At 38.0% G+C, this 27,893-nt stretch overlaps 5 protein-coding genes and 1 long non-coding RNA gene across 6 annotated transcripts; 2 read left to right on the forward strand and 4 right to left on the reverse strand.

The window, feature by feature from the left end:
- Positions 1–11: 11 nt before the first annotated feature.
- LOC6637904 (prolyl 4-hydroxylase subunit alpha-1) lies at positions 12–2,291 on the reverse strand. Its single transcript, XM_002060968.4, has 8 exons — positions 1,946–2,291; positions 1,737–1,888; positions 1,524–1,674; positions 1,256–1,458; positions 626–1,197; positions 497–547; positions 264–429; positions 12–198 (listed from the first exon to the last, which is right to left on the reverse strand). The coding sequence occupies exons 1-8, from the start codon at positions 2,128–2,130 to the stop codon at positions 77–79; spliced, it is 1,602 nt and encodes a 533-aa protein (XP_002061004.4). The 5' UTR covers positions 2,131–2,291; the 3' UTR covers positions 12–76.
- A 65-nt stretch (positions 2,292–2,356) lies between these two features.
- On the reverse strand, positions 2,357–3,100 carry LOC6637930 (LDLR chaperone boca). Its single transcript, XM_002060967.4, has one exon. It carries the CDS (start codon positions 3,010–3,012, stop codon positions 2,467–2,469), a length of 546 nt encoding a protein of 181 aa, XP_002061003.1. The 5' UTR covers positions 3,013–3,100; the 3' UTR covers positions 2,357–2,466.
- A 628-nt stretch (positions 3,101–3,728) lies between these two features.
- LOC6637929 (vacuolar protein sorting-associated protein 13) lies at positions 3,729–18,229 on the forward strand. Its single transcript, XM_002060966.4, has 24 exons — positions 3,729–3,822; positions 4,122–4,324; positions 6,718–6,804; positions 6,862–7,059; positions 7,119–7,478; positions 7,542–7,763; positions 7,833–7,969; positions 8,026–9,770; positions 9,831–10,473; positions 10,539–10,694; positions 10,760–11,102; positions 11,166–11,311; positions 11,376–11,631; positions 11,691–11,963; positions 12,030–12,373; positions 12,437–13,036; positions 13,095–13,835; positions 13,900–14,493; positions 14,581–14,708; positions 14,779–15,621; positions 15,673–16,870; positions 16,942–17,042; positions 17,107–17,529; positions 17,584–18,229. The coding sequence occupies exons 2-24, from the start codon at positions 4,225–4,227 to the stop codon at positions 17,966–17,968; spliced, it is 10,023 nt and encodes a 3,340-aa protein (XP_002061002.1). The 5' UTR covers positions 3,729–3,822; positions 4,122–4,224; the 3' UTR covers positions 17,969–18,229.
- On the reverse strand, positions 18,203–24,998 carry LOC6637881. Its single transcript, XM_023175195.2, has 4 exons — positions 24,729–24,998; positions 22,541–22,894; positions 19,869–20,189; positions 18,203–19,783 (listed from the first exon to the last, which is right to left on the reverse strand). The coding sequence occupies exons 2-4, from the start codon at positions 22,605–22,607 to the stop codon at positions 18,321–18,323; spliced, it is 1,851 nt and encodes a 616-aa protein (XP_023030963.1). The 5' UTR covers positions 22,608–22,894; positions 24,729–24,998; the 3' UTR covers positions 18,203–18,320.
- Positions 24,999–25,477: 479 nt separating this feature from the next.
- Positions 25,478–26,746, forward strand: LOC124460129. The gene is made up of 2 exons (XR_006954075.1): positions 25,478–25,886; positions 25,952–26,746. It is a non-coding gene; the product is annotated as an uncharacterized LOC124460129 (long non-coding RNA).
- Positions 26,636–27,750, reverse strand: LOC6637880. The gene is made up of 3 exons (XM_023182175.2): positions 27,591–27,750; positions 27,265–27,535; positions 26,636–27,191 (listed from the first exon to the last, which is right to left on the reverse strand). The coding sequence occupies exons 1-3, from the start codon at positions 27,704–27,706 to the stop codon at positions 26,787–26,789; spliced, it is 792 nt and encodes a 263-aa protein (XP_023037943.2). The 5' UTR covers positions 27,707–27,750; the 3' UTR covers positions 26,636–26,786.
- Positions 27,751–27,893: the final 143 nt, after the last annotated feature.

Here is a 27,893-nt window from a genome sequence, read left to right on the forward strand (position 1 = left end):
AAATCGGAATGTAACGTATTTAAATTTTTTAATTATTATTTTTTTTGTACTTTTAAAGTTAATAAATGTACGCGCTTTATAGACCTAAAATTTTATTAACAAACTCTATGACGTGCGTATCGTAAGGTCTTAGTTCATTTTGCGGCAAACAGGGCTTACGGAACATTTGCTCTGCGCTGTAAATCCATTTTGTTGCCGCTAAAAATAATAAAGCAAATTAAATATAAACAAATGAAACGAAAAATTACCAAAAAAGCCATTACCCCATTTACTGCCAAAGAGCACAGGACAACCAGCATGTAATGTGCTGGGATCGGGAGAAATATTATTATCCAAATTGCGAAAGATCAATGCCGAGCCTTTCTTTGGAAAATTCGTAATTCGAAGAGCTGGAAAAACAGTGGCTCCTCCTTGTTGTACATCTGTCATCTAAATTGAAATAAATTGAATATAATTAGCCAAATATGTATTACATATGTGATGTCAAATAACTTACGTAAATGAGGACTGTAATGATTCTATCGCCAAGAAGTTTGTTGGGGCTTTCCTTCAATGAAAATTAAAAGACATGAAATACATATATATATATAAAAGATTTTTTATAGTAGAGAACATACACACTTACATCTTTTCCGAAGAAATCAAAATGGTACCTATAGTAACCACCTAAACCATAATTCATTACCTGCAAATCATCTGAACTATTTTTAAAGACATTTAGATGTGTCATATCTGCTACACGTTGTCTTAAAATATCCACCAAATAGCTGGCATTATTCAATAAAAAAACACTGTTGGAAGTACGAAAATTCACGGGGACATTTCCTTCCTTATCGTAATCATAGATGGTGCTACGTGTTATCGTAGGGACAGCTAAACGTTTAAGTTCCTCGATTTCGCGATCATATAGAACGTCATGATAGATTGCCACAAATGGTAAATTGTTCAAAATTTCAACCTTAAAAGGAGCTAAGAATAGGAAGGGTTCGTCTTTCGAATCATAGTAACAACTCAATCCTTTTGGATGTTCGTATTCGCCACGGCAACAGTTCTTAAAGTTTGACAAATATGTTCTTTTAACGGACTTTTCCGGTTTCGTCAATTTGTAGAAATCTTTTTCGATTAGCTTCATTTTGAGATAATGAGGTGCATGCCATAGACCTTCTTCCACGACAATCCAAGCTAAGAATTTATTATCTACAGACAAAGAAAAATTATAAATCTATTTAAATGCTCTTTTGTTGGCAATACTTACTAATTTTAAGTAGACTCATGGCATAAATCTGTGACAATTCCATTTCCTGTAAGCCCAAAAACCTATAGTAATTTATCTGGTAATCTTCCGCATTCATAAAGTAGACACAGGTTAAGTACAACCAATTATTTGCATCCTTATAATATTTGTTTTTGAAAGCATATTGACCCAGTGCATACAGGTCCAAAGGATTAAGACTAGAGCTAGACAAACAATAATATCAATGCTGTAATTAAGCTTAAATTTGAAAACTTTTTGGTATAGTTACTTGTACTGTTTGCCATTGAGCAATCCTTTGGCAAAATCTTTTGGCTCAATTAGATAAACATCCAAAAGAAGTAACACACTGCCCAAGGCATCATTAAAATCCTCAGGTATGGGCAAATTTGGGCGCATTTCTTGAATATGTTTTTGAGCATCTGCAACAAGAAAAACCCGTATATTTTACTGATATTCATATGAAATTATTTTCTTCTCCCACCTGTTGCCACATCTTTTGTCATAAAACTTATCCACTGGGACCAATCGAAATGTTGGCTTCTTAGACTTGAAAAATGATTGATCTCATGATATTCTTCATTCTTTACATTTACCTCTAAACGTTTCACTTTAATTTCCAAATAATTGATGGCTCTACAAAATTGATTTTTTAAAGTGAGGAATATCTAACACGTTTCACATATAACTCACTTCTTCACAATTTCTAATTTACTTTTCATTTCTCTGGCATAAATTTCCAAATCGGAAATAAGTAAATATTTTAAACGTTGCAAATAAACCATTTCCGATACGGATGATGAAAAATATATATCATAATCTTGCGATTGACAAAAAGATAAAAATAATAAAGTCACAAAAACAAGAGTAAACTTCATTCTTTTATGTTGCTAGCTGAACTTAAACTGAATTTGTGTTAAACGTTTTTTACATTTTCAAGTGTTTCTGTAACCAATTGATTTTGAATTTGTTTGGGGCATGAGACAGTGGAACTTTAAAGAAAATTTTACTACAATTATTTTAATTTACGAGGTCTCAATGTTAAAATTTGTACAATTAAGTTATTTTTCGGAAATGTACATTTAAAAATAAGTAAATGCGGGATTTAGAAAAAATCTAAAAATCTTACATTTCATTTTAATTCAGAATTCAATTTGTTCATTTCAGCGCTTAAAAATACTTTACATATGAGATAGATGGGTTTTCATTTACGTCTACAGCTCGTCTCTGGTGTGCACTCCTGGGTACTCCTTATTCTCAATGGTAACACCTTTGCAGCGTTCTTGTTCTACAAGGAAATCCTTTGCCTCCCACGCCTGCTCGCCGTCTTTAAAGAGAAATATGGCACGATTGTCATCAACCATGTAGCGCTCAGCCTGTATATGATTGTTCCAGAGACTTGTTTGCCATAGTTTTGTGATTTCATCGGCTTCCTCGCGTGTGGGATTGCCTGACACCGATACAAAAGTCATAAGGGTTCGACCTTTCTTCGAAACTTTGAGCAATTCCTCAGGATTCTTGCTGTCCAAATTGGATAAATCGAGCTTTGGTTGCGGCCGCAGATGCTCGGGCAGCTCATCCGGCTCCAATGGTTCTTCATCTTCTTCCCATTGATCAAGCAAACGTTCCAAATCGGCTTCACTGTAATCTCGTATATCCTTTTTAGCCCAATCCGGCTTATCCTCATCCTTGGTATATTTCTTGGTTAATACCAGCACAGGCATTAGGGCCAAGAGAAGCAAGATCCACCTTGCCAGCATGTTAAATTAATTTAATAAAAAATTTATTAACAATTATAAATTCCAACTGGGTTGAATGGCAAGCTTAGAGTTGCCAAGTGCAGTTTTTATAGCTGACGTGTTGAATCAGCTGTTGCTGCAAAAAGGATGGCAGCCCCAGAATTGTCATTCACATGCAGTGTTGCCAGAAATTTAGAGTCACCATAAGCTACATTTAAGGAAAAAATAAGCTAGAATAAGCTAAATATTAAAAAAAAAACTTAAAAATAAGCTAACTATAAAAATACTTGGTGTACAAAGTTGTATTAGCCGTAATTATTTCTTTGCTTCGTTTTGACAATATTCACTTGACTAATGTCAGTATTTGCAGTTTTTGATTGTAAATTTTTCGCATTTTCAACTTTTGCTCGCGGTTTAAAAATTGGGAAACATTTAGTAAACTTCACAGAAAACGATAAGACTGAATACTCGTTTCGCTTATCGATGTTTTTTTGCCATTCAAATGAAAAAAATACTATTCGTATGAAAATGTGGCATCATAGAGCATAAAAATACACGATACACACAGTTACTAAATGTTTCAAAATATAAAGTTAAGTTTTTTCTTGAAAAATAGCTATAATTCCCGCTAGCCGCTATTTCACAATTTATCCCGCATTTCCTTGTTGCAACCCACTAAGTGGGAAAATAGCTAAATTGGCAGCACTGTTCACATGTCAGTTTTTAACGCAAGCTAAACGAGTACGAACGTGGAACCGCGCACAATTTTCGTCGATTTTGTTATTGTTATATACTGATAATACGACGCCAATGCCGCAGCCTTCCGAGCTGGTAAATTGAATAACTAATTTTGTTTTTTTTTTAAGATGGTATCAAAACAAAAACAACGGCAAAAAGAAAGTAAAAGCCGTGTCTATCGTGTAATAACAACAATAATTTCTACATTTTAATTACCAAAAGTTAATGTGAATGTAATTCCCCATAAATATTGTGCGATGTGCGTGCTTTTTAGAAGACTATGGATGACATCATCCCTGAGACTCATCATTGAGTTTTGTTTCGTCTCTCTCTCCTAAATCCATTTCATCTGTTTTATATTGTTTCGTGTTTTTGCTTATACTTTATTTTAGATAAAATTTAACCCATTCAACGCGCGCGACTACCACTAATAATTGAAACGAAAGGAAAATCAATAGCCAGGCAGCTGTCCACAGCTGTTCCGCTGGTCACAAAATGGTCTTTGAGGCGCTGGTTGTCGATATCCTCAATAAGGTTCTAGGCGATTATATAGAGAACTTGGACCGGAATCAACTGAAAATTGGCATCTGGGGAGGTAAGTCGAATGTCAAGGGGAGTTTGTTGTACGATTGGGAGGAGTTAATTACACCAGATAGGAGCCCCAAACACGCAACCATACGAAGAACAATGACCTTATCCTTCACATTTAGCTTTTTAGTTTGACTATGACCTAATTTCTGGTCTAGTTATTTACACAGGCCAACATAAATAAAAAAAAAAACATAAAGTGTATAGATATTTTCTATTTTTACTACAACTGAATTTCACTATCATTAAAATGGCAAAGCCTCTTGTTTACATAAAACTTGTGCCAAAAATTTAATAACTTTAAGTGTTTTCCAAATTAATAACAAAGATTCCTCAATTTTGTCGACTAGTACCAAGTACATAGTCATCCATTAGCATCTGCAGAGAGAACAATTCTCACGCTCTCCCAGAGGAAACAAACTGTTGCATTTGCTTACTCTGCGATATACACACCCACCTAACTAATGTTATCCCAGAGCAAATTTTATTGCGGTTTCGCTCTCTCACAAATTCACACACATCTGTCAGAACAACAATGGATAACAACAACGGGTGATTTTTCATATAAAACTACTCAGATTACAGCAACTGCTTAAGTTTGAAATTCCATTTCTTGATTTCTGCTCCATTAACATCCTCTCCCTCTCTCTGTATCTCTCTGTCTTGTTGGATATCAAGTTAAAAGAATGGAGTGGACCACCAACTGGTTTTCATTTTGAAAACCAAAAAAAAAAGAGTCAAACAATCAAAAGCCCGACTATTTTCTGTGAGCCTCTGAACTCGATGACATAATGTCGCCGCAATTCATGAATATTCAGTCAAATTTTCTAAATCATTGTAACCGTCTGGTGATGTGGCCACATACGATAATGCCATTGATCGTTCCAAACCTTTGTTTTTCTTTTACGCCCTTGCACAAAGAGTCTATTTATTTTGCTTAGGGCACAGGGCAACGCCTTGAAAAATATATTTATCTCCACACCTAAAAGGTGTACGTATAATCTTAGAAAGCACGATAATACGAGTTTATATAGCACAAGTCCGTTAACCTCCTCCTCCTCCTAGAAGTCTGAAGATAAAGCATGGATCCAGTGGCAAATCCTCGGGGTTAGATACAAGAAAGTTCCCTTTCCTAATTTTATTTCTTAAATTAGTAAAATTTCGATATACAAGTAGAATTTCTCCCAAAATAACTTATTTCTTACCCTAAAATTAAGACCTAAATCCCTCAAAGGTGGAAATCAATGAGTTTGTGATAAAATTTAAAATTCTAACTAATTAATATGCCAAATTCGATCAACAAAATAGTGAACCCAAAAACTTGCAAGGGTAATTAAACTTCGTTAAGTCTAAAAATAGTCTCTGCCTTTGATTTACTTCACAGTTTTACTCAACAATAAAGAGTTGTATTTGTAAAGTGTGATAACGTGGAGCACATTGATTTATATATTGAGCTGCTTGGGCAAGAGGTTAACCACACCACCACCATTGAGAACCAAGAAAATTCCCCTTATTTGTCATGACTTCAATATTTTAGCTATGCGCCACCGTTGGCTGCCAATTATTGACTAATTGACTAATGATACGTAGTAAATACATATACATACGTACGTACATATATGCAAATTCTTATCTTTGTGTCACACATTTGTGCAATACATGCACAAAGGTGTTATCTTTTGTATACGCTTCTCAAATCAGGCAATTTCGATTAAGATCGATTGACATTATATATATATACATTGGCATGTATGTAAAATGGCAGAAGAACGTTATATATAGAATTAATTTGGTGGATTTTGCAGACTATACATTTTACAATTTTATAATACTTTATCGTAAAATTATTAGCTACAATATAAATAAATAAATTCAAGCAAATATATCCATTCAATACATGTGTTTTTTTCAATTAAATTGTCTAGTTGTGCTATCTAAACATTTGTATCTTTTGATAATTGAAGTAATATTTTTTGATTATCTAATAGTATGGCAATGGTGTTAAATAATTAAGTTGTTTAAGTACACTTATCAGCGATTATATGGAATTGTTTATATGTATGAAGTATATATACATTGACCAGACTTGGCATATTTCTTGATTTCACCTATTGCCAACTATGGGGGAGTGGCAATTACACACGAACTGTGTGTGTGTACCTCACCAGACGTTGGTTTCTCTTTAATTTGGAATTGAATTGATGTCTTGGCATTGGTATGAGTGTTTTGTTTTGTTTACTATTCACTCATTGACCATAAATCAATGGGTATTTGCTTCTGACCGCTATCGAAGTTGACTAATTACTTAATGTGAATGATGATGATGATGATTATTCTCAAACTTTGCCCTTAATTAAAAGAACATATATAATTTTATTAAATATTTTGTTTATTTTTTAGGTGATGTGGTCTTGCAAAATCTCAGGATACGTGATAATGCCCTCGATGATTTGGATTTGCCAGTTCAGCTTGTCTATGGTTATCTAGGTAAGATAATACTAAAAGATCATCTTAGAACTGTTAAGTAATTCTTTATATTTCCAGGCAAATTGGTATTAAAGATACCATGGAAGAATTTATATAGTCAGCCCGTGATTGTTGATATCGATAGTCTATATGTATTGGTTTCACCCAACAATAATGTTCGATATAATGCCGAGAAGGAAGCTAAATACGCCCTGGAGGCCAAGAAAGTGGCACTCGATGCCCTGGAAGCGGAACGCAAAAAAGAGCTGGATAAGGGTAAACACAAAGTCCATTAAAAATATAAAGTGTTTATTAATTATTGTATTCTATTGCAGATAAGCCCAAAGCTGATCCTGGTTTCACAGAGAAACTAACTGCTCAAATTGTCAATAATTTGCAAGTGAAAATCTCCAATGTACATCTTCGCTATGAGGATACAAGCACAACAGGAAGTCCCTTCTCCTTTGGCATATCGTTGCATGAGTTGGAACTTTATACCACAGATAATAACTGGGAGAAATGTTATATGGCCCAGCAAACGTCGCAGGTCTTTAAAATTGCGAATCTCTCGTGTCTCTCCGCCTATATGAATGTAAATGCCCGACTTTATTCGGGTCAGGAGAAGGAACAACTGGCCGAAACGTTTCAAGCCCATATTGCAAACAAGGAATTTAAGCCAGCTAGTTACAGTTACGGTTAGTTAATGACAAAGATTATGATTCACAAAGATACTTACTTAATAACTTCTGTTTTTTTAGTATTGGGTCCAATATGTTGTAATGCTAAGCTGAAGCTAAATATGAATCCAGAATTTGATGATCCACCATTCGAAATTCCCAAAATTGATTTGACTCTTGAAATGGAAACATTAAATGTGGGTCTAACCAGTACACAGTTTCACAATATCGCAAAGCTGGGCGATTCTATGAATCGAATGCAGCTGGGTCTGCCCTATCGCAAATATCGGCCGCACAATTTACGTAAGATAGATAATGCTCGGTGTCCGCTTATGTATTTATTCGTTTTAATTTTATATTTTGTTTATATAGCCTACAAAGGCAATGCCAAGACATGGTGGAAATTTGCCATTAATTCTGTTCTCGAGGAGGATGTGAGACGCAATCGACGCTGCTGGACATGGGAATACATAAAACAACATCGTGATCGTTGCAACATGTATGCAGAGGTAAGTAAATAAACATTAAATTTGTGATATATTAATATTTTTGTTGGCGTTCTCAGAAATACAAAGAACGTGAGCTTAACAAGAAACCTCCTGCTACGTTATTAGAGTCCTGCACTTTGTTGGAACAAGAATTGGATGTGTTTAATTTGCTACTGATACGACAGCGAGTTAATATCGAGATAGCCAAATTGCGGGTTACAACTCCGCCCGAGCAAACAGGCTGGTTTAGTGGTTGGTGGGGTAGTGGCGGTGCCAAGAAAGATGAAGGCACCACTGGCGAAAACATTGTCAAGAAGTTTGAGGCCGCAATGACACCCGAGGAGAAGGCCAAACTATATAAGGCCATAGGCTATCAGGAGAACGCCAATCCGCTAAATATGCCCGAAAGTTATGAAGCCATGCGTATGAACTTTAAACTTATTGCCCTGGAGGTGGGCCTCTATGAGGATGTGCGTCTTGATAACGATAGTAGAATCTCTTACGATTATCAGGACTTGCCATCGATATTAAAGTTAAAGTTCTCCATGGCCACTGCTAAGGTGACACAACGTCCTGCTGCCGAGGCCATTAGCATAACTGCTGGCATGAAAGAGCTAAGCGTATTTGGCAGGCAAAGCAAGGAGAGCAATCGTATACCATTACTGGTGGAGTCCAAAATCACAGATGAATTCAATCTGTTGGATATATTCTTCGAAACAAATCCCCTGGATAAACTGTGCGATCAGCGTGTTAAAGTTGTGGCCCGACCATTGCAAATTGTCTATGATGCAGACACCATACTAAGTTTGCTGAGTGTGTTTAAGCCACCTAATGATGTTACGCTTTCCAAATTTGAGGATGTTGCCAGTGCCCAGTTAGGTAGCATTAAGGAGCGATCGGCCACAGGAATGCAATACGTCATTGACCAAAAGTCCGTACTGGATGCGGATATTCTACTCATGCCCAACATTCTGGTAGTGCCCCATGGTGGTCTGTATGTGGCCAATGAGAAATCCTTAGTGGTCGTCAGTTTGGGTCAGGTACATGTGACCACTACACCGCGTCAACGATCATCCGGTCACATTCAGAATTTGTATCAATCGGGCGAGCATCAGCATGATATTCTTAAAAATGTTATGGACAATGCCTATGACAGATTTACCATTGAGGTTGATGATATCCAAGTTCTGGTTTCCCGACCGGGTGAACCATGGCAACAAGCTCTGAATTTGGCTGTCGCCACCGATCTGCATGTTTTGAAACCCACCTCTCTTAAAGTTGTAGCTGCTCTCTGTGTGGTAGACGATGATCCGCGTTTGCCGAAGGTAAAGGTTGACATCGAAGTGCCTGCCATACAAGTGAATGTCAGTGAGGATCGTGTGATCGATGCCATTGGCGTGGGCACCAGCATTCCTCTTCCAGAGAACTCTTCACCAGCTCAACCCTCGACACTTCAACGTTCGCGCAGTTCGCTGTCCAATTTTATTAACAAAGAGATAAAGAAAAGAAACACCGAGTCCGCAGTTGCGATTAAGAAACCATTGGATATTGACGAAATTACCCAATATACCAATGTGGAGGTGAACTTCTCCCTCAACGAGATCTCTCTTAGGCTCTATCAGTCACAGAGATTATGTGAAAATGATTCAGTTGTCACGCAAGAGTTTGTTACGCCGGAACAAGAGCCTTCAACTTCATTGCAGCACGGAGATTTGCTGGATATCGAGAATACTCGTCGTGCCCAGGAAATTCTATCACTTCAGGTGCTGCAAGTAGAGGCTTATCTGGCTCAGCGCACCTATGAAACGGTGGCCACGCTAAAGTAAGAAACATCCCTCACTTAGATTTGAAAATGAAGTTTAATTTTATTTAATTTTTACAGAGTGGGTGGTCTCAATATTAAGCAATTCGACTGTGTGGGCAATAATGAAAAGGTGCTGGACATCATCGATACCCCGGGTTATGCTAAGGATCAGAACTATTTGTTCACTGTCTCTTATACGCTGGCCGACAAACTGTCTCCAGAATTTACTACTAAATACAATTCGACAGAGCAACTGATTGTGGTTAATTTCGAGATTCTTAATATTGTACTGCACCAGGAGTGCTTGTTAAGTTTGCTGGAGGTCTCCAATAATTTCCAGAGAAATTTAGAGAGGGTTCTGAAATACGACAAGCCGCATGATCGTTTCGCTTCAGCCGGAGCCGGGGATGGTATTAAACATAAACTGGCTGTCATTATGGAGGATACTGAGCACATCATGACGACAAATCAAATGACTGCTCGTCGGAGTAAAGCAGCCGGTTCGCGACATCGTCGCGTAGTGGAGAGCATTAAGATACGACTGGTGGCAAATCTTCTTCAAGTGGGTCTGCAATTAACGTCACGCAATCGACCATTGGCCGAGATGAACATCAAGAAATTTGTGACAAGACTTACCATGAAATCATCATACACTGAACTGAATATAGGTTTGAAGGATATTCAAGTCATTGACCTGAATCCGTATACCAAACACCAAAATGTAAGTTCCATTAAATACATCAAACGAATCCTAATTCTAATTAACTGTAATTATTTCTTTTTTAGATCTTGAGCATTGTGGGTCAGGATGCCTTTAATTGTCAAGTGGTGCTCTATAATAAGGATGAAACTCTCGACTATAATTCGGATGATATGAAAATAACCGTGGATATTGGTTGCATGAAGATCATATTTCTCAATTGGTTTGTCGCTGGCGTTTTGGTAAGATTTCCATTACATTATTTGATAAGTTTCTATTACTTATTGTTTATTTGTGTTTCCTGCAGAACTTCCTTAACAATTTCCAAGCTGCTCAGCAAGCCTTGTCTGATGCCAGTGCCGCGGCAGCAGAGTCCGCCAGGCAAAAGGCTATGGATGCCTATGAAACGGCCACGCGGATGAAACTTAATGTGCGTATTAATGCTCCCATAATCATCATTCCAGTGGACTCGAAGAGCTGTAACGCATTGTCCTTGGACTTGGGTATGCTGGAATTGACAAATAATACCATTGAGGTTCCAGTACAAGATCGAGAAGAGCGAGCGATTATAGATGAAATCAAACTTCAGCTGAAGGATATAAAAATCACCAAGGTGACCATATTGGAAGCGGACGATTCCAATGTCGATGGTAAGTGAAGAAGTGGAACTCTTTGCACTGCCATTTAATACTATTGATACCTTCTTTTTAAAGATGTGGATGCGGCTGTTGGATGGAGATCTAAATTAAATATGATGAATCCCATGAGTTTCACTCTTCTGGTTACACGAAATCTATCAAGTCAGTGGTACAAAGAAGTACCCGATCTTAATCTATCTGGTCGTCTGAAATCAATCGAGGTGAGAACTATTCAAGTGCATAATAAAATAAATCTAATAATTTTTTATTTTTATCCATTTATAGCTTACACTTTTTACTGATGATTACGCTCTAATCATGTCGATATTGAATCGAAATCTAAGCGAAGGTCTGGACGAGTTTCCACCCATCGAGAAGGCGCCACCAAAGTCACCAACACGAAAGACGCTTGATACTCGTAGCACTGTACGTCACCTTATAACCAGACAATCAACCCTGTCATTGGCCAAAAATAAAAGAATTAATGAATCATTGAAATTCAATTTTCAATTTGATGGCGTTATTATAAACCTGATGGAAGGTAAACGTCATTCGAATCTGTATAGTATATATATTTGTATCTATTTCTATACCTTCTAGCTGAGGATGCTGGTCTGGCACGTTTTGGTATCTATTTTCTGTCTGTAAAGGGATCCAAGCTAGTTGATAATACACTTAGCGTGTCTGTTGTGTTGTGTAATATTCAATTGGATGATACACGTAAGAATACCACCAGTCAAATACATCAGTATTTGAGCCGTAAGGACTGGCAGAATCCTCGATTGGACACCAAGGAGATTATCGATGCCTGCTATAATGAACGCAACTTTATGGTGGATGTCACGGCTATTGTTAAAGAAAATGATACCTTCGGTAGGTTCTGTTTATTATTAAGAATGATTATTGACTTTTAAAATGGTATTTTGTGTGCCCTTTCAGCTGAGGTTCATGTGCGTGGTTTTGATTTGATTGTTTCTATTGACTTTCTACTTAAATTAACTTCATTCTTAACGGTGCCCCCGGACAATGAGCGGAACTCTTCCATTAGTGCGAATCCACATGATATTACGCAAACAGCTAACGATACATTGACTGCGACTAGGGATTCTGTTCGTGGTGCGGCTGTGGCAGCAGCCAATGAAATAGCTGATAGTGAAGTGGGTAGCACATCGGCCGCAAGCAGCTCGGATAAAAGAATGCATTTAATACTGCACATTGATGAGCCGGATATCATTTTGGTGGAGAGTCTCGATGATCTGAATACCAATGCAATTATTTTCAATGTGAGTGAAGCTTGAGAAGCTTAATGTTAGTGGAATTTATTTATCATGTTGTGACTTTTGCAGGCACAAGTACACTTAAATTATCGATCCATCAATGAAAAGCAAATTATCAATGGGCAAATCGATGCGTTGAAGATCTACATGAGCGCTTTCTTGCCAGAGCGACGCGAAGCCACACGTCATTATATTTTGCATCCGTGCGTCATCAGTTTGCAGGGTTCGACTCCTGAAGAGGAGGGTCTTCACATTAGTCTGAAGCTGAGTGACATTATAATTAATGTCTCGCCGGCCACAATCGAACTGCTAAACAAGGCCATGCTTAGCATTAGCACGGGCCATGCGTCAAATGCGACAGAAAATATGGTTCAGAAGGATTATTCAAAACTCTGGTATCCCAAACAATTTAGCTCTCGTTCCTATTGGTTTACCAAAGTTGAGGAAGCTACAGAAGCCTTCCAATTTCTGGACAACGAAATCACAGATTTGGAGGGCAAGCAGAAAACGGAGAAATGTGTAATTGAAATGCCAAGTATAGCTTTGGTAATTGAGTCCGGAATGGGATATTATACGAAACCATTAGTTTCATTAGAGACACGTATCACGGCCGTGTTTAACAACTGGAGCCGAAATCTTAGTGCGAATGGATCGATAACTCTTAATATGGTAAGAGTAAATGTTTTCTTTGAAAATGTTTAACTGTTTTAATATTTAATTTTTGCAGAACTACTTCAATCAGCGACTAGCTGAATGGGAGCCCATAATCGAATTGAATGAAGTAGTTAACCGGAATGGCGTCAGTGAGTACGTACCGTGGGAACTTAAGTTCGATCTTGGAATGGAGAAAGTACAAAGCGAAGTGGATGATTTCTCGGAGGAATATCAAACAACCAATATGAAAATACATTCCAACGAAAATCTAGAAATAACCCTGAGCAAAACTTGTGTCAGTCTGCTCGGCGAGTTGGGTGAAGCTTTCTCCCAGGCCATCGACCAAAAGGGACTGATCAAGCCCGAAATTGTGGCTCCCTATGTAGTGGAGAATGATACAGGATTCGATATAACCCTGGATTTGTGTCGCGGCATTTTCACTTTGCACGAAGTTCATCGAGGTGGAACCCAAATACAAGGTGTGGTCAATAGCACTCTATTGCTGCAGACCCCAACCAGCGATGATCAGGCCATAGTGGATCCTAGTTCTATACAGACATGCACCATTTCATCAGGAGGTCGGGCATATCTGCAGACAAAGGACATCAGTGGCCTATCGGATGAGCAAGCAGATGATTATAATTTGTATGCGAAAGTTGGCGGCATTGATAAAGAAGTTATATTGCCAGTGTCCAAGGCGGATGTTCGCTATTTTCCTCTACTGCGTTCAGTAGACGGAGAACCTTGGGGCATTATATCGGAGGTTAAATTGGATTATGGCACTACCAAAGTAAACATTCATGGTGTTGTGAATGTATGTATTTATATACCCCGAAAACCAATTAGTACTTTTTTAATAAATATATGTTTTCCTTTAGGTCCATAATCATTTCAGTACTTCCATTAATGTTTACCGACGAAAACAACCTGAGGATGAAGAAATTCTAGTGGGAACAGCTAAACCCGGCGAAGTGTTTCATGTCCCACTGCATGCAATCTACGCAGACTCCAAAGAGCTATATTTCTCCATCAAGGGATATAAAACCTCCGTACAGGGAATTTCGTGGCGCGCAAATCCTTCAGACATGAACTATTCACATCAGTTGCAATGTGATCCGACATCGACCTTTGAACCGCTTTATATCAACAGCATACGCAGAAAAGATGAAGTCTACTACGAGAATACCAACAAATTCAAATTGTTGAGTGCCTTCTATACGATTCATTTACGACCGCCGCTTTACTTACGAAACAGTCTACCAATTGATATCAAAGTTTCGGTAGCTGGTTGTTCAGTGCGCAAGGAGACAGTTGAATCGCATGATGCCACGCAAGATTTGGTAAAGAAATATAATCGCGAGGAGTTCCTGGACTATGGAGAAAAGGTCGTGGAACCCGGTGATGTGCTGCACTTGCCCACTGTTAAGATGTCGCAGAAGGGAAAAGAAACTAAAAGCTTTTTAGTTGTACGAGTGAGTAGGCAACAGTTTGAAAACATTTCACAAAAAACATAAAACAAAGTGCTTGTAATGACTAATTTTGTTATTCCCATCTTTCAGTTGATTCAATATTTGGAAAAGGATTGGTCATGTTCAACCGATATTGCTGAATGTGATGGTGAAGTAAGCATTTGGACATTTTGCTCTTATGATTCGGAAATAAAAATGGATATGGATCTCTATGTGCGGTAAGTTTGAAAACTATAAATTTCAATAGCAAAAATAACTTTCTAATCATTGATCATTTTATGGTGACAGATCGGAGAATCGTCATGGCAGTCTAGTTCTTACTATCTACAGTCCCTTCTGGATGATTAATAAGACTGGTCAGATGCTTACCTACAAAACAGATGCTTCATCTTTGGAAGTACTATATCACCCGCCCGAATACTCGGGTCCGATTCTGTTCACGTTCCGCGATAAGTTATTCTTTGACAAAAAGAAGGCTTCGATTCGTTTTGATAATGGCGAATGGAGTGAAAAAATTCCCCTCGATGTGGCCGGTTCAGTTGGAGAGGTTACCTGCCGAGCCAACGATCAGAAATATAGCATTGGCGTTCACAATCATTTGACTCAAAACTCACTGACCAAACAGATAACGTTCATACCGTTTTATATCATTCGCAATCACTGCCGCTTCGATATCGAGGTGCAAGAGCAGACTCGTCCCGGTGATCCTTGGATGAGACTAAATCCGGAGCAATGTGAGCCGCTCTGGCCGAAAAATGAAGCCAACCGCAACCTGATTGTACGTGTTGAGGATAAGACTACGCCTGCCTTTGACTACACGGAGGTGGTGTGCACGCTGCTCAAGCTAAATGATAGCATTTACGGTGGCGTCAATGTCGATGTTCAGACAACTGAAGGTGGCGTCTACATAACCTTTACGGAATACAAAAAATCAGATGCTCCAGGTCTGCTAATCAACCATACCAGTCACGATATTGTCTACTCGGAGAAGGGCACTAAAAACGACCTTATACTGCGGTCGAGAAATTCTATAATGTATGCTTGGAGTGATCCCGCTGGTCCCAAAGTATTAATATTTGGCAATAATAAACAGGAATCAGATCTCCGGCGAGATAATGTAGGCGAAGTAACGTAAGTATTTGTTGCATTCATTTATTGGAAAATATAAACTTTTGTTTTCAGGTTGCAAAACGGACGCAAAGCCTATTGGGTATCATTCTTGGATGGATTGCAGCGAGTGCTTCTTTTCACCGAAATTGAATCGATTGCCAAGCGTACTGAAAGCAGTGCTGCTCTGCAAACCATCACACAGAGTATAGATTTGCGTATTCATGGCATCGGTGTCTCGGTGGTTAATAATGAAACCGGACTGGATATACTTTATCTTGGCGTTACAAGTTCCGGCATCATTTGGGAATCCAAGAAACCGGACAAGAAACGTTTCCGCGAGATGACCATTCATGATACGGAGCTAATCGAAGCAGATTACCAACGCTATCTGGTGCATAAGAGTGTCAACGATGTGCAAACATACAAACTGGATAACAAATTCCCCATCGACTTTAATAATATGATCATCAAGAAGAGTAATGTCGATCGCCAACTGAGACGTAGCTTTTATCCAGCTATTTGGGTTTCAAAGAAATCATCACCGTTCCAAAATCAATTGCATGTGAAAATTAATCGTATTCAGGTGGACAATCAGTTCATTGATCCAATATTCCCAGTGGTCTTGGCACCCATAGCCCCGCCAAAGAGTGTGGCCAGCACAACGACCCTCAAACCGTTCATCGAATGCAGTATGGTCCAGCGAGTCATGCCAAATACAACGGTTAAGCAATTTAAATATGCCAGCATTCTAATCCAGGAATTCCATTTCAAGCTCGACATTTTATTCTTAACGGCCATTGCCGAGATGTTTGCTAAGGAAGTAACCGACGAAGTGGCAGCCAAACAATTCCGTGGCGATGTGGAATCCATTGAATTGCCGTTATCGGCATTCTTTGAACAGCATTCGCAGCAAGAGCAAAAGAATTTCTATGATAATTTGCACTTGGGACCGCTTAAAATACACGTTTCATTCTCAATGGCCGGAACTCAAACGGCGGCGTTGCCTGGTTTCCTGGGTCCACTCGTTCAGGGTGTGGGCGTCACTCTCACCGATGTCAATGATGTTGTCTTCCGTTTGGCTTTCTTCGAACGAGAGTATCAGTTCTTTACACAACAGCAGCTCATCAATGAAGTCACCTCACATTATACGGGTCAGGCGTTGAAGCAACTTTATGTCCTGGTTCTCGGTTTAGATGTCTTGGGTAATCCCTATGGTCTGGTGGTGGGGCTAAAGAAAGGTGTAGAAGATTTGTTCTACGAGCCATTCCAGGTTAGTGGTGGGCCGAAACCATAGAGAGACTTATTACAGTTTTTACTAAAACATATATTTGCCTTTTGTAGGGTGCCATTCAAGGACCTGGCGAATTCGCCGAGGGTCTGGTGTTGGGAGTCAAATCGCTATTTGGTCACACAGTTGGAGGTGCTGCTGGAGCTATGTCCAAGTGAGTGGATTAATTAATAATTAAACGACAGCTCTTTTTATATATTTTTAATTATTTTTAAAAGGATTACTGGTGCCATGGGCAAGGGATTGGCCGCCTTGACATTTGATGAGGATTACCAAAGAAAACGCCGGCAGGGCATACACAATAAGCCAAAGAATTTCCACGAGGGATTGGCCCGCAGCAGCAAGGGTCTGGTCATGGGCTTTGTTGATGGAGTCACTGGTGTGGTTACCAAGCCGGTCAGTGGAGCTCGTGAGCATGGAGTGGAAGGCTTCTTCAAAGGTCTTGGTAAGGGTGCAATTGGTCTTGTTGCTCGTCCAACTGCGGGTGTGGTTGATTTTGCCAGCGGAAGTTTTGAGGCGGTTAAACGTGCCACCGAAGCCCACGATGAGGTGAAGCGTATGAGAGCACCACGCTTCCAGCATTACGATTATGTCCTGCGACCCTATTGTAATATCGAAGCCATGGGCAATAAGATGCTAAAGTAAGTGAAAGAAGTGATACTCCTTCTGCTTATTAATAAACTTTCTTTCTGCAGAGAACTCGACAAGGGCAAGTATTCCAGCACGGATAACTTTATACACTGCGAGGAGATAATACAGAAATCGGAATATCTGCTGGTCACCAATCATCGTCTGCTCTATATACAACGTAATGAGATGTTTGGTATATGGACGTCACTGTGGACCTATTTGTGGGAGGAAATCAAAAAGGTTGAAGCGACCAATCGTGGGGTCAAAATCACAGTGCCACAGGAGGGCAAAAAGATGTTGGGTCTATTCTCTACAAAGGAATCACCTTGCAAACTAGTGCTTCTTCCAGATGAGCGTAAACGCAATACTCTGGTAGAGATAATAGAATCTCATCGCCAAGATCGTACATCCATAACGGTGACCTCATCACCGTATGCTTCGGCAAGGTGAATTTACACACACCCACTCACACACACACCCCCACTCACACCACACACTCATATAAACGATGGCAAATCCTTAAACGGCAACTACCTCTTGACTATTGTTTAAGGATACTTGCTAAACGAATGAATATCTTACACCCACATATATATGTAAACACCCAAAAAAAAAAAAAAAACTCAAACACACGCGCATTACATAATGCTTTTTACGTATGGTTAACAATAATGTTTTCTTTTTGATATTAAAAAATTTTATGTCACTGTTGATGCTTGTATGTATGTATATAATAATCATAGGAGGGGAAGGAGTAAAAGAGAGCAATAGAGAGTAAGTGGTGATGCGGTCCGTCCACTCTTCAGACCTTCTTCAGGAAGCTGCTGATGGGCTCATAATTGTTGCAGTTATCACCCTCACAAAACGAAGTTAACGAGGCCAACGCATTGGCTGCCAATGCCTCCACACTGAACATTGTGGATAAATGGCCACTATTCTCAAATTGATTGATGATCATGTTCACTTTGCTTTTGGCACAAGGCGATGATGGTGTCGGAGATGGCGGTGATTGCAAATTACTCTCGCCAAAATCCAGTTCGTTCAGTAGATTTTCTTTTTCACTCTGTTTGCATTTGGCATTGGCTGAATCCGTAGATCCGGAACCGGATCCTGTGGATCCTGTTGAAGTGTTTGATAGCTTTATTCCGGCGCTCTTATTAAGGCGACTAAGAAACCAGCTGCGTGCCAATTTATCACCATCTTTAGCTGGCGATTGTTGCGGTGATGGTGGCATCTGAGACTTGCGTTGTTTCTTCTGCTCTTTGCTTGCCGTGGTTGGGGTGGTTGGTGGTGATGTACTTGTCAGCGAAATCATTTCCGCCTCACTGCTGTTACTGCCGCAGGAGTAGCTCTTCTTGACAGCTTTCTTCAGACGTTCGGGACTTGGGCCAGTCGGTGATAATTGACTGGAGAGTTCGCTGTGAACGGTCTTCACTTTGGCTTGAAAGTCAGAGTGCGCTGTAGTGGACGGAGAGGTGGAGCAGGAGAATTCCATTTCGGCTAACGGCTGTGGTGGACACTTTGGTATATCGTACTCGAAACGCTTGGCCAAAGCGTTGGGACTGTGACTTCTTTCCGGAAGTTTGGGAGGTGTATTGAAAATGGGCGTTGGCTCCTCGTAAATACTATCCATGGGTATGGATGGTTTTTTCGTCACCGGCGGCGTGGGTAGTTTTCGCTGTGTTGGCGATTGTGTGGCATTGTGGGCATCGCCACGTATGGCCGCCTCAATTGCATGAATCCACTCTTTGGCATCGACTTCGTTATTGGCCTGATAGACGAATTTCTTGTTGGGATCGTCCGTTATAATTTGAAAGCAAATCTCTCGCCGTTTACCCTCGCCAAAGTGCTCAATTTCAATGGAGGAGCTCTTGAGATAAAGACTATTGCTTGGACGACAGGCTGTTGGTCCATCGGCATAGCTTAGCATCCAATGATTTAGGATGCCGCAATATAACTTTCTCGTCTGATCGAAAAATAAACGCTTTGGAACAATACGTTGCAATTGGCCATATTTTGTCGAGCGTTGCAAGGCCAAATGACCAGCCGGAAGATCTGCATATGGACAATCGATGATTAGCTCGTGGCTAAAGGCCATTATGACTTGTTGCGTCTCATCGCCAGTATCTCCATTCTGTGTGCTACTCTGACAGATGTCATAGTGTTCTACGTTCGGCTCCATAGTCTTCTGAGAGTAACGAAACGTCTTGTCGCTTTCCAAAGATCCCGTGCTACTAAGATCAATGTACTCCCGCGAGGCGGACACTGCAATTAGAGAGATAATTACAACAACTGTTTTTGCTTCTTTCCTCCTGCGCCTGCTCCTCCACCCCCCCTTCATTTTACTTACATGAATTCTTTGATGATGATGATGATGGTGAGGACAACATTTCCTGATAGCAACCGGTACCAGAACCAGCCATATCTGCACACTGCCCTTTGCTATCGACACAATCGACCAAGCCCAAATTAAAATCGAAGCCATTTCCATTCGACTTAATGACAGGGACTGGAGACGTCGCCTGTTCGTCTCCATAGGCATAGGCAGCCAGCAGCAATTCACATCTTTCCAACAATTCCAGAGTCTGGTCGGCGGCTGTCACATGAAATAGATTCGATGTGTTCTCATATTCGGATGTCTCCAGTGAAGCGCGAAAATGCTTACGCACATCTACAAGAAGAACGAGAGCGGAAAGTAAGTGGTACGCTTGACGCCAAGGTTCTTAGGATTAATTGGTTGGTAGTACCCATATAGTTAGCCCCTTTTATTGCGAAACGCATCATTGGACTTTATGGCATTTTCAGACTCAGAAATAGAGAGACAAAACAAAAACCAAGACCCAGTTGAGTAACTTCCAGAAGAATACATGTTTTATGCACTATGGATTACAACTTATGAAATAAATTTTCTAAATATTGAATAAAATTAATATTGTTAAAACAATTTTCAAATCTCAATGCCACTTATTTCCCGGGGAATAATTAATCCGTAAAAATAATCTGTATTTGATACCGAAATTTTTGTAAATTGTTGATTGACATTATTAAGTAATTCCATTTCATAAAGAACAAATTTTTTGAATGTTAAAATTTTATAAACATGTTTTAATTTCATCAAAATTTAAGTCTTTTCTTATTGACATATAATTTTAAATAGTTAGAATTGCATTTACATATATGTTTTGGTATATTTTGATACCTTATTTATGGAAACTTTCTCTAATTATTTGTGGATTAATATTCCGTATAAATTGAATTCGATTTTAAAAGTTGAGCTTAAGTTTTGAAAACAATTATCGAACTTATAAAACAAATATTTAATTGACTTTTTTGTAATAGACAAGATTATTTTTCCTAATATCTTAGTGGTTTTTGAGAGAAAACTAAAAATTTTAATAAGTCAGACCACAAGAGCTCGGAAAAAGTTAATAAAATACATTTAGTTTATGATATTATTTAACCAAATTAAAGCATTTTAAATCGAATTTTTGGCGTCAAAAATTATTTACTTTCAAAAAGTCCCTCAATTTTAGAACCTAAAACTCTTAACTAAAAAAATATTACAAATTACTTAACTTTTACAATTTGCTAATTTGAATTCCAAACTACATTAACACTTTAAACAAATTTTAAACAACTTGAAATAAATTTCAGTCACAAATTTGCGACTAACGACCCACTGTACGACGATTATTATTTACAACTACATAGTAGTTAGCATGGGGCAATTAACTCTTCTTGTCTTCACAGCAAAAATGACTCAGTACCAGTTTCAGCCCCAGATCCATACCCAGACCCAGACCCAGCCCCAGCCGCAGTGCCCAGATATGACCTCATAATGCTCAAAGAGTCAACTGCAAATTGACCGCAGCAATTAAAAAATAATAATTTCATTGGGTAAGAAAGTTTTCTCTGGCTTCTAAAACATATTTAACGGTAAACAACCAAAATAAAAAAGAAAAAACAAAAAAAAAAAAAACACCAAATTATTTTTTGCCCAAAATTCTTATTAAATGTTTTAACACGCAAACGCTATAATCATAACTATATATGTACACATTTACTATATGCCATATAATGTAGGTCTGAACAAGAAACAAGAAACGAGAAAGTTACAATTCATATGATAAAGCCGAACTTTGAATACCCAAAGAAACTTTGAACTAAATATAAACTATTATTATGTATATAAGATGGTTAAATCTTAAAAAGGAGTGCTGAAATTAACAATTGTTTAAAGGGAAGACTAATTTATCAAAATTTAAACTTGTTAATATATTCCTCTTTAATGTGATTAGAAGATATAATTATAATTTTGGGAAATAATGTTTTGCAAGCCAAGGAAAGGTTTTTAAGATAACTATATCCTTAAAAGTAACGATTTCGAATCAAATTGTTTCCAAAACACCTAACAAATTATTTTTAGATTTCTCTATACACTTTATTTATGAAGTCACAAATCAAAGTTATTCAAATTAAATTGTGTTAAAGAAAGGTCTAAATTTTAAATATTGAGCTCAGATGGCTCTTTTACCTTAATAAAATTCTCATTAAATAATATTAAAACCATTTCGCCTTTCAAATTCGGCTTTGTTACAAACAATTTGATTAAATAATCATACTCTTTCTCAGTTCATAATATGTAAGTAAAATTTAACAATGAAAGAACAAGAAGAACAAAAGCGTATTAAAAAAAAAAAAGAAGAAACAGCACCACAAAATTCGACCCGAAGACGGCAATGGGAAAAGACTTGAAAATGTGGACGAGGAGCTCAAGGAGGAGGATGAGGAGTAGGAGGTATGAGTCAACAATACGCTGGATGATTATTAATGGTTTTTATTGCCTTCGGGCAGTGTGTATTTTCAGTCTGTAAGCCCCTGGCGGGAGACAAGATTAAGATTCTAAATTAACAAAACTCTGAGATACATTTAAGTTAGTTGAATCTGCCAAAACTATATGTATGTATGTCTGTAAGTTCCCTTGTATTCAAATACGGGTTCACACTTTTTGGCTTTACTTACCCAATAAAAATTGTTCAATTTCAGTGCTTTTGTTAGTTACTTTTGTTGGCTTTGCTTTAGTATCCATGATTTGTTGTTGTTGTTGTTTTTTGTTTTGCGTTAATTTGAAGCGTTTGCCTTAATGATTGTTTATTGTTATAGTTGTTGTTGTTGTTGATGTTGATGTAGATCGTTTGATTTGGTGCTCGAGGATTTTAAGAGCTGACATATTCAGCAACTGCACACAAAAGCACACAATATTTTTTCTTTATATTATTTTTTGTTTAAACAATTAGCAGTTTGCTGTCAAAAGTGTAGGTATGTATATAGAGCAAAGCACACACATTTTATGATATTATCTAGAGATCACATGCACTATAAAGAATATCGTATTGGAAATTTAGTATCAAATTAAAATTTTAAACAAACACACACGCACACACGCATTTAGTTCTAAAGACGAGACACATTGGAGATAAAAACAACCTTGCCTGCACACAAAAATAGGTCCTCCCCCACTGAGTTTGGTTTAAAAAGTGCATTTGCCTTGTTGTATTAATAGATGAAACTACGAGGGTCATACTAGAAGATTGTCAAATAAAACAATAGGAGAGATTTTACTCTAGCCATAAATGCAAATACTCTAGTTTTATTTATATCTCTCTTACGCTTAGGATCATGATAGTGTAATGTCCGTCTGTTTGAGTGCTAAGAACTTTATATCTAAATAAGCTAGAGTTAACATATTTCATATAAATATTTGTATAATATGTAAGCAAATACAGATTGTTTTAGACTTTTAGCCCTTTCTCGGCCAATTCTAAAATTTAATAAAAAAAATTTCGTAAACTAGTAGTTTTCTCTTTTAAAATGCAATGTATAGTAATCTTATTTTGAATATATACTGTAAATATTTGTCAACTAAACATATTTCAAAGGAATTGAACTGAAAATATCTAAATTATACTTAAAATCTTTGTCAACTAAACATATGTCAACGAAATTGGACTGAAAATATCTAAATTATGCTGAAAATCTTTCGACGACAGGTGCGCTAAAGTAAATATTATGTTGTATATTTGATACGATAGGTTTCTAAAAGGTATTTTTAACTAGAAGAGTATGAACTTAAGCTGGAATCAAGACTTGTTTGATTCTTTAAGCACTTGTAAACTTTTAGCTTACTGAGAAAATGTGTTTAAACATAAATAATTCTTAGGACTTTACTGAGAATTGATGGATTCTAGGCAATTTTCTAATACTGTCCTCGTAAACTGCTTCTATAAACTCAAAGTAGATCGATGAGCAAACAATATCATAGCGCGTATTGCGCTTGAATCTAGTTTCGTTTTTTTTTTTAAGTTTTATTTTGCTTTTCTTTTTATTTATAGTTGTTTAGATTCATTTTCGTTTTTTTTTGTGTTGTTGTTGTTATTTGGTTGCACGCTTCGTTTGGCGCCTGGGGAAGATACATACAAACATATAGAGATGATGATGACGTTATTTTTTTCACCATATATACAATAGATTTAATGTACTATGTAGATACATTTTCATATAGATACATATACATATACATATGTATGTATATACACAATGGAAGTTGCGACATTAAATGGTATTACGAAAAAATTGTAAATTGGTGCCCCCCCACTCCACCAACCCGGGCAACGCCTTCTTCTTCTCTGTCTCCTGTGATTCGATGTCTGTGTGTGTTGCACTTGTAGTGTCTTAAGCCTATCTTCTATCGGTTTTGCGGTTTCCACTCAAATCAAAACACTGAAATACTATGCTCAAGTTAAAAATTGCAAACTATTTGATTTTTTGATTGTGACTCATTGCAGCAATCACCGCACAAAGAGAAATTCTTTGTTTTTGTCCACTTCTCGAGTTCCATTCAGTTAGGGGTCCACTCCCTACTCTCCCCCCTCTCACTCTCTTCAATAAGATATTAATTCAATTTGCGCTGGAGCCACTGATAATTGTTGTTTATTTTGTTATTTGAATAATATTATTTTCTTATTGGCCAAGATTCTTATCAGTCCTAAATGAACGTTTCTTTTGTTTTTTAGACTTTTCCGTATGCCTTTGAGGAGGCTCATTTCCCTGGCTGTGCGTGAGTGTGTGTGTGTGTCTGCATTTCCGGTAATTTTCAAATGGTTTGGTTTGTCGGGTCGATTTCCTGCACCAACGGACACTCAATAATTACCAACTACGAATCGAAACGACTAAACTTAGCACTCGATTTTTGTTTTATTTCAATATTTTATTTTCCATCCGGTTTGGTTTCATTTTCTACTTCTTGGTTGATTTTTTTTTTATTCTTTGCACTTTGCATTAAACTTTATCGTTGTCCGCACCAGAAAAAAACACCTTTTTTTCTTTTTTTTCTTCCTCGGCGATGTCTCTACCGCAAACGCGCACGTATCGCGACTGAAAACTGAGATCGAAGACCGACTTTGGGGTCTGTGTGTGTGAATCACTGGAACGCAACTGACAGCGGCAACAGCAACAACATTTTGCCTGCTTGCCACTCTCAGCTTAAACGAGAAACAGTGGCGCATCTGGCAAGGGTAACCAGACGAAGATCTCATGTCTTTAACTTCTCAGCAATTCCGTATATGAGAAAACTTAGTTTTCCAAATTGTTGGTAAGCGTATTGGGTTGATTTTTAATTTTGGCATCTTCGCTATTGGCTTTTTTGAGAGCAAAGTTCTTAAACTTGCCAGAAGTATTCTGAAAACGTGTTTTAAAATGTTTCAAAATTGCTTTTACCTTTTTTAATCTTTTGAAAATATTATACATCTAAGTAGTAATACCGAAAATGTCCAAATTGTACCCAAAATATGGTCTTAAAAATCATTTCATTAACAACGATTTGGGCTTATATTTAAAGTAGTTTAAGATTTTAAGATAATACAATATTTAATTCTATTTTAACTATGACTATTTTTTTTTAAACCTCGAGTTATCATTTAATTTTGATTTAAATGAAACAAAGTTACTTGTCATAACCTCACAAAAAGATGTGTCCAACATAAAATCTTATACTTTTGTAAAGATACTTCAAAACTTTGTTTTTTGTTACGTATTAAAATATTTCACCCATTTTAATGGAATTTTCTTTACAGAAATGTTATATATGTATATTGCTTCTTTGTTTAAGTTGTGGCCCCCCTGATCAGCCCCCTCACTGGGGAACTGTGTTCCGCCTATGAGAAAGTCAACGCAATATTGTCTGGCTTTCTTTGTAGAACGTAATGGGTTTTAGTTTTTGGATTTTTTTTTTTATTTTTATTTACTTCGGTCTTTTTTGGAGGAAACGACAATCACAGTTGGTCAGCCGGCCGGCTGTGAGTGTGTGTGTGTGAGTAACTAAATTGCATAAATCAACTAATGGCCCAGGCTTTAACTTAAACTTGGTTCCCGTAGCCAAAACGTATCTCTCTTGTTTTTTAAGGAGTGTAACAACAGAGGTGGAGTGAAGGGGCAAAGATGGCCAGAACAGGCTCGCCAAAACCAACCAAAACCAGAAATCTTCTAACGTGGCCAGTCAAAGAGAGAGTGCAGCGGTAGCAGTATAGTGGCAGATGTTGTTGTTTGTAGGCAGCTGCTGGTGCCGCTGCCTGCCAAAGAAATCTGAGAACCAAAAAGGAAAGATATCGACATCCCGACAGCAGCCGCCTCTGTCTGTGCGTATATACAAGAGATAAAAATTCATGAAGGAGTTTGGAGCAGCCTTTGCCATTTTGGGGAGCAGCAACTTTAAGGACGTTGTAGTGCTGAAACAACTCAATTTTAATTAAACGCTTTGTTGGGCAGCAACCTTGAGACTGAACAGTGATAAGTCTCTCAGACGTTGCGTGACTTGACCAGCTTGTGGATAACAGGTTCTCTTTTTTTCGCCCAACATTCAATTTGGCCGATTGTGGCCCAAGTGAGCCGGGAAACTGATATTCCCAACATTTACCTACAAATTTAATATTTACCATTACTAAAGGTGATAATTATGTTGAAATCTAGGTGGGCCAATTGTTTTCGCTAAAAAAAAACAAATAACCCTTTCTAATCTATGAATGGATCAACATATACATAGACTACACAATTCTGGGCATATTTGATTGAATCGTTAAACAGGTTTTATTCTTAACTTGGTATTATGAGAACAGCTTTGCCACAATCCATAGATATGATGACAAACAACTAAATAAACTAATATGGTATTAACTCTTTTGTACTTATTTTTTATTTATCAGTTCGAATCGAGCTACTTCAGGAAAGCTTGAAGACGATTTTGTGGCGTTTTGCCGGTGTCTTTTGACGCGTGTGCCTTCAGTTGTGCGGCTAACTGCAGCAGAGCGTTCTTTTTCTGTGTTTTAGACGGCGGCGGTGGAGGCGGTGGCGTAGCTTTCGTTTTGCCTTTTTGCTTTTTTGTTGTAGCAGTTGGTTTTGTTACTGCTGTTTTTGCTGTTGTTGCTGCTGCAACTGTCGGGTTCGGATGACTCTGAGGGTTCTTCTTTCCTTTCTTCTTTTTCTTGCTTTTATTGACTGCAGCTACATCCTTTGATTCTATTGTTTTTTGTTCGACTTCTACTTCAGTTTGTTGTCGTTTCTTTTTGGGCTTTTCCAGTGGTAGCATTGTCTTGTGCCGGCAAAGGGAGCAGTCCACGATCTTTCAATTCAAGAACAGAAACACAACGAGTGTAATACTATGGACGGGAGTGAGACAATGCTGCAGTACTTACCATATTGCTGGCCATACGCTTCTTTAGCCATTTGGCACGCTTTTTGGCTCCTCTACTAAGCGTCGGTGCGTCCTGCCCCTTTTGTTGTACTTCTTCCAGTTTGGCCACTTGTCGGAGTCTTTTTGGTGTCTCCGCAATGGAGATTGATTTTAAACGTAGATCATAGTTGCCATCGCTCCATTGATTTCCACAACGAGCACACATTTGCCCCCAACCAAAGGTATTGGTGGGAAGTTGAACATTCCGTTTGGCTAATTTGCGACAGGTTGTGCTACAAGAGGGTTTAATGAATTAAAAGTTATTACGAAAAAATATAAACAACTCACATGTAATAGGATTTAAGCATGCGCTCAGTTTGTGTTTCAGATGAAAGGCTGAGAGAACATTTCCATAGAAAATCCAACGTTTGTTTTTCAGCCATTGCACAATAAAGAAGAAACATGCATTTAAAATACTCTAACAGCTGTTACCCGAACACCAGCTGATTTCATTTGTATAGATGGCGCTAATAAAGGAGCGTTTGTTACAAGTAGTGCTGCCAACTCGAAAGGTCTTGAAAAAGGCTAAAAACCTCAGGGAAATTCTCCGAAAATTTAGTATCCAACGTCTTCAGTGTGAATTTGTTTTAT

This window comes from Drosophila willistoni (assembly GCF_018902025.1).
Source record: "Drosophila willistoni isolate 14030-0811.24 chromosome 2L unlocalized genomic scaffold, UCI_dwil_1.1 Seg72.1, whole genome shotgun sequence".
NCBI classification, from domain to species: domain Eukaryota; kingdom Metazoa; phylum Arthropoda; class Insecta; order Diptera; family Drosophilidae; genus Drosophila; species Drosophila willistoni.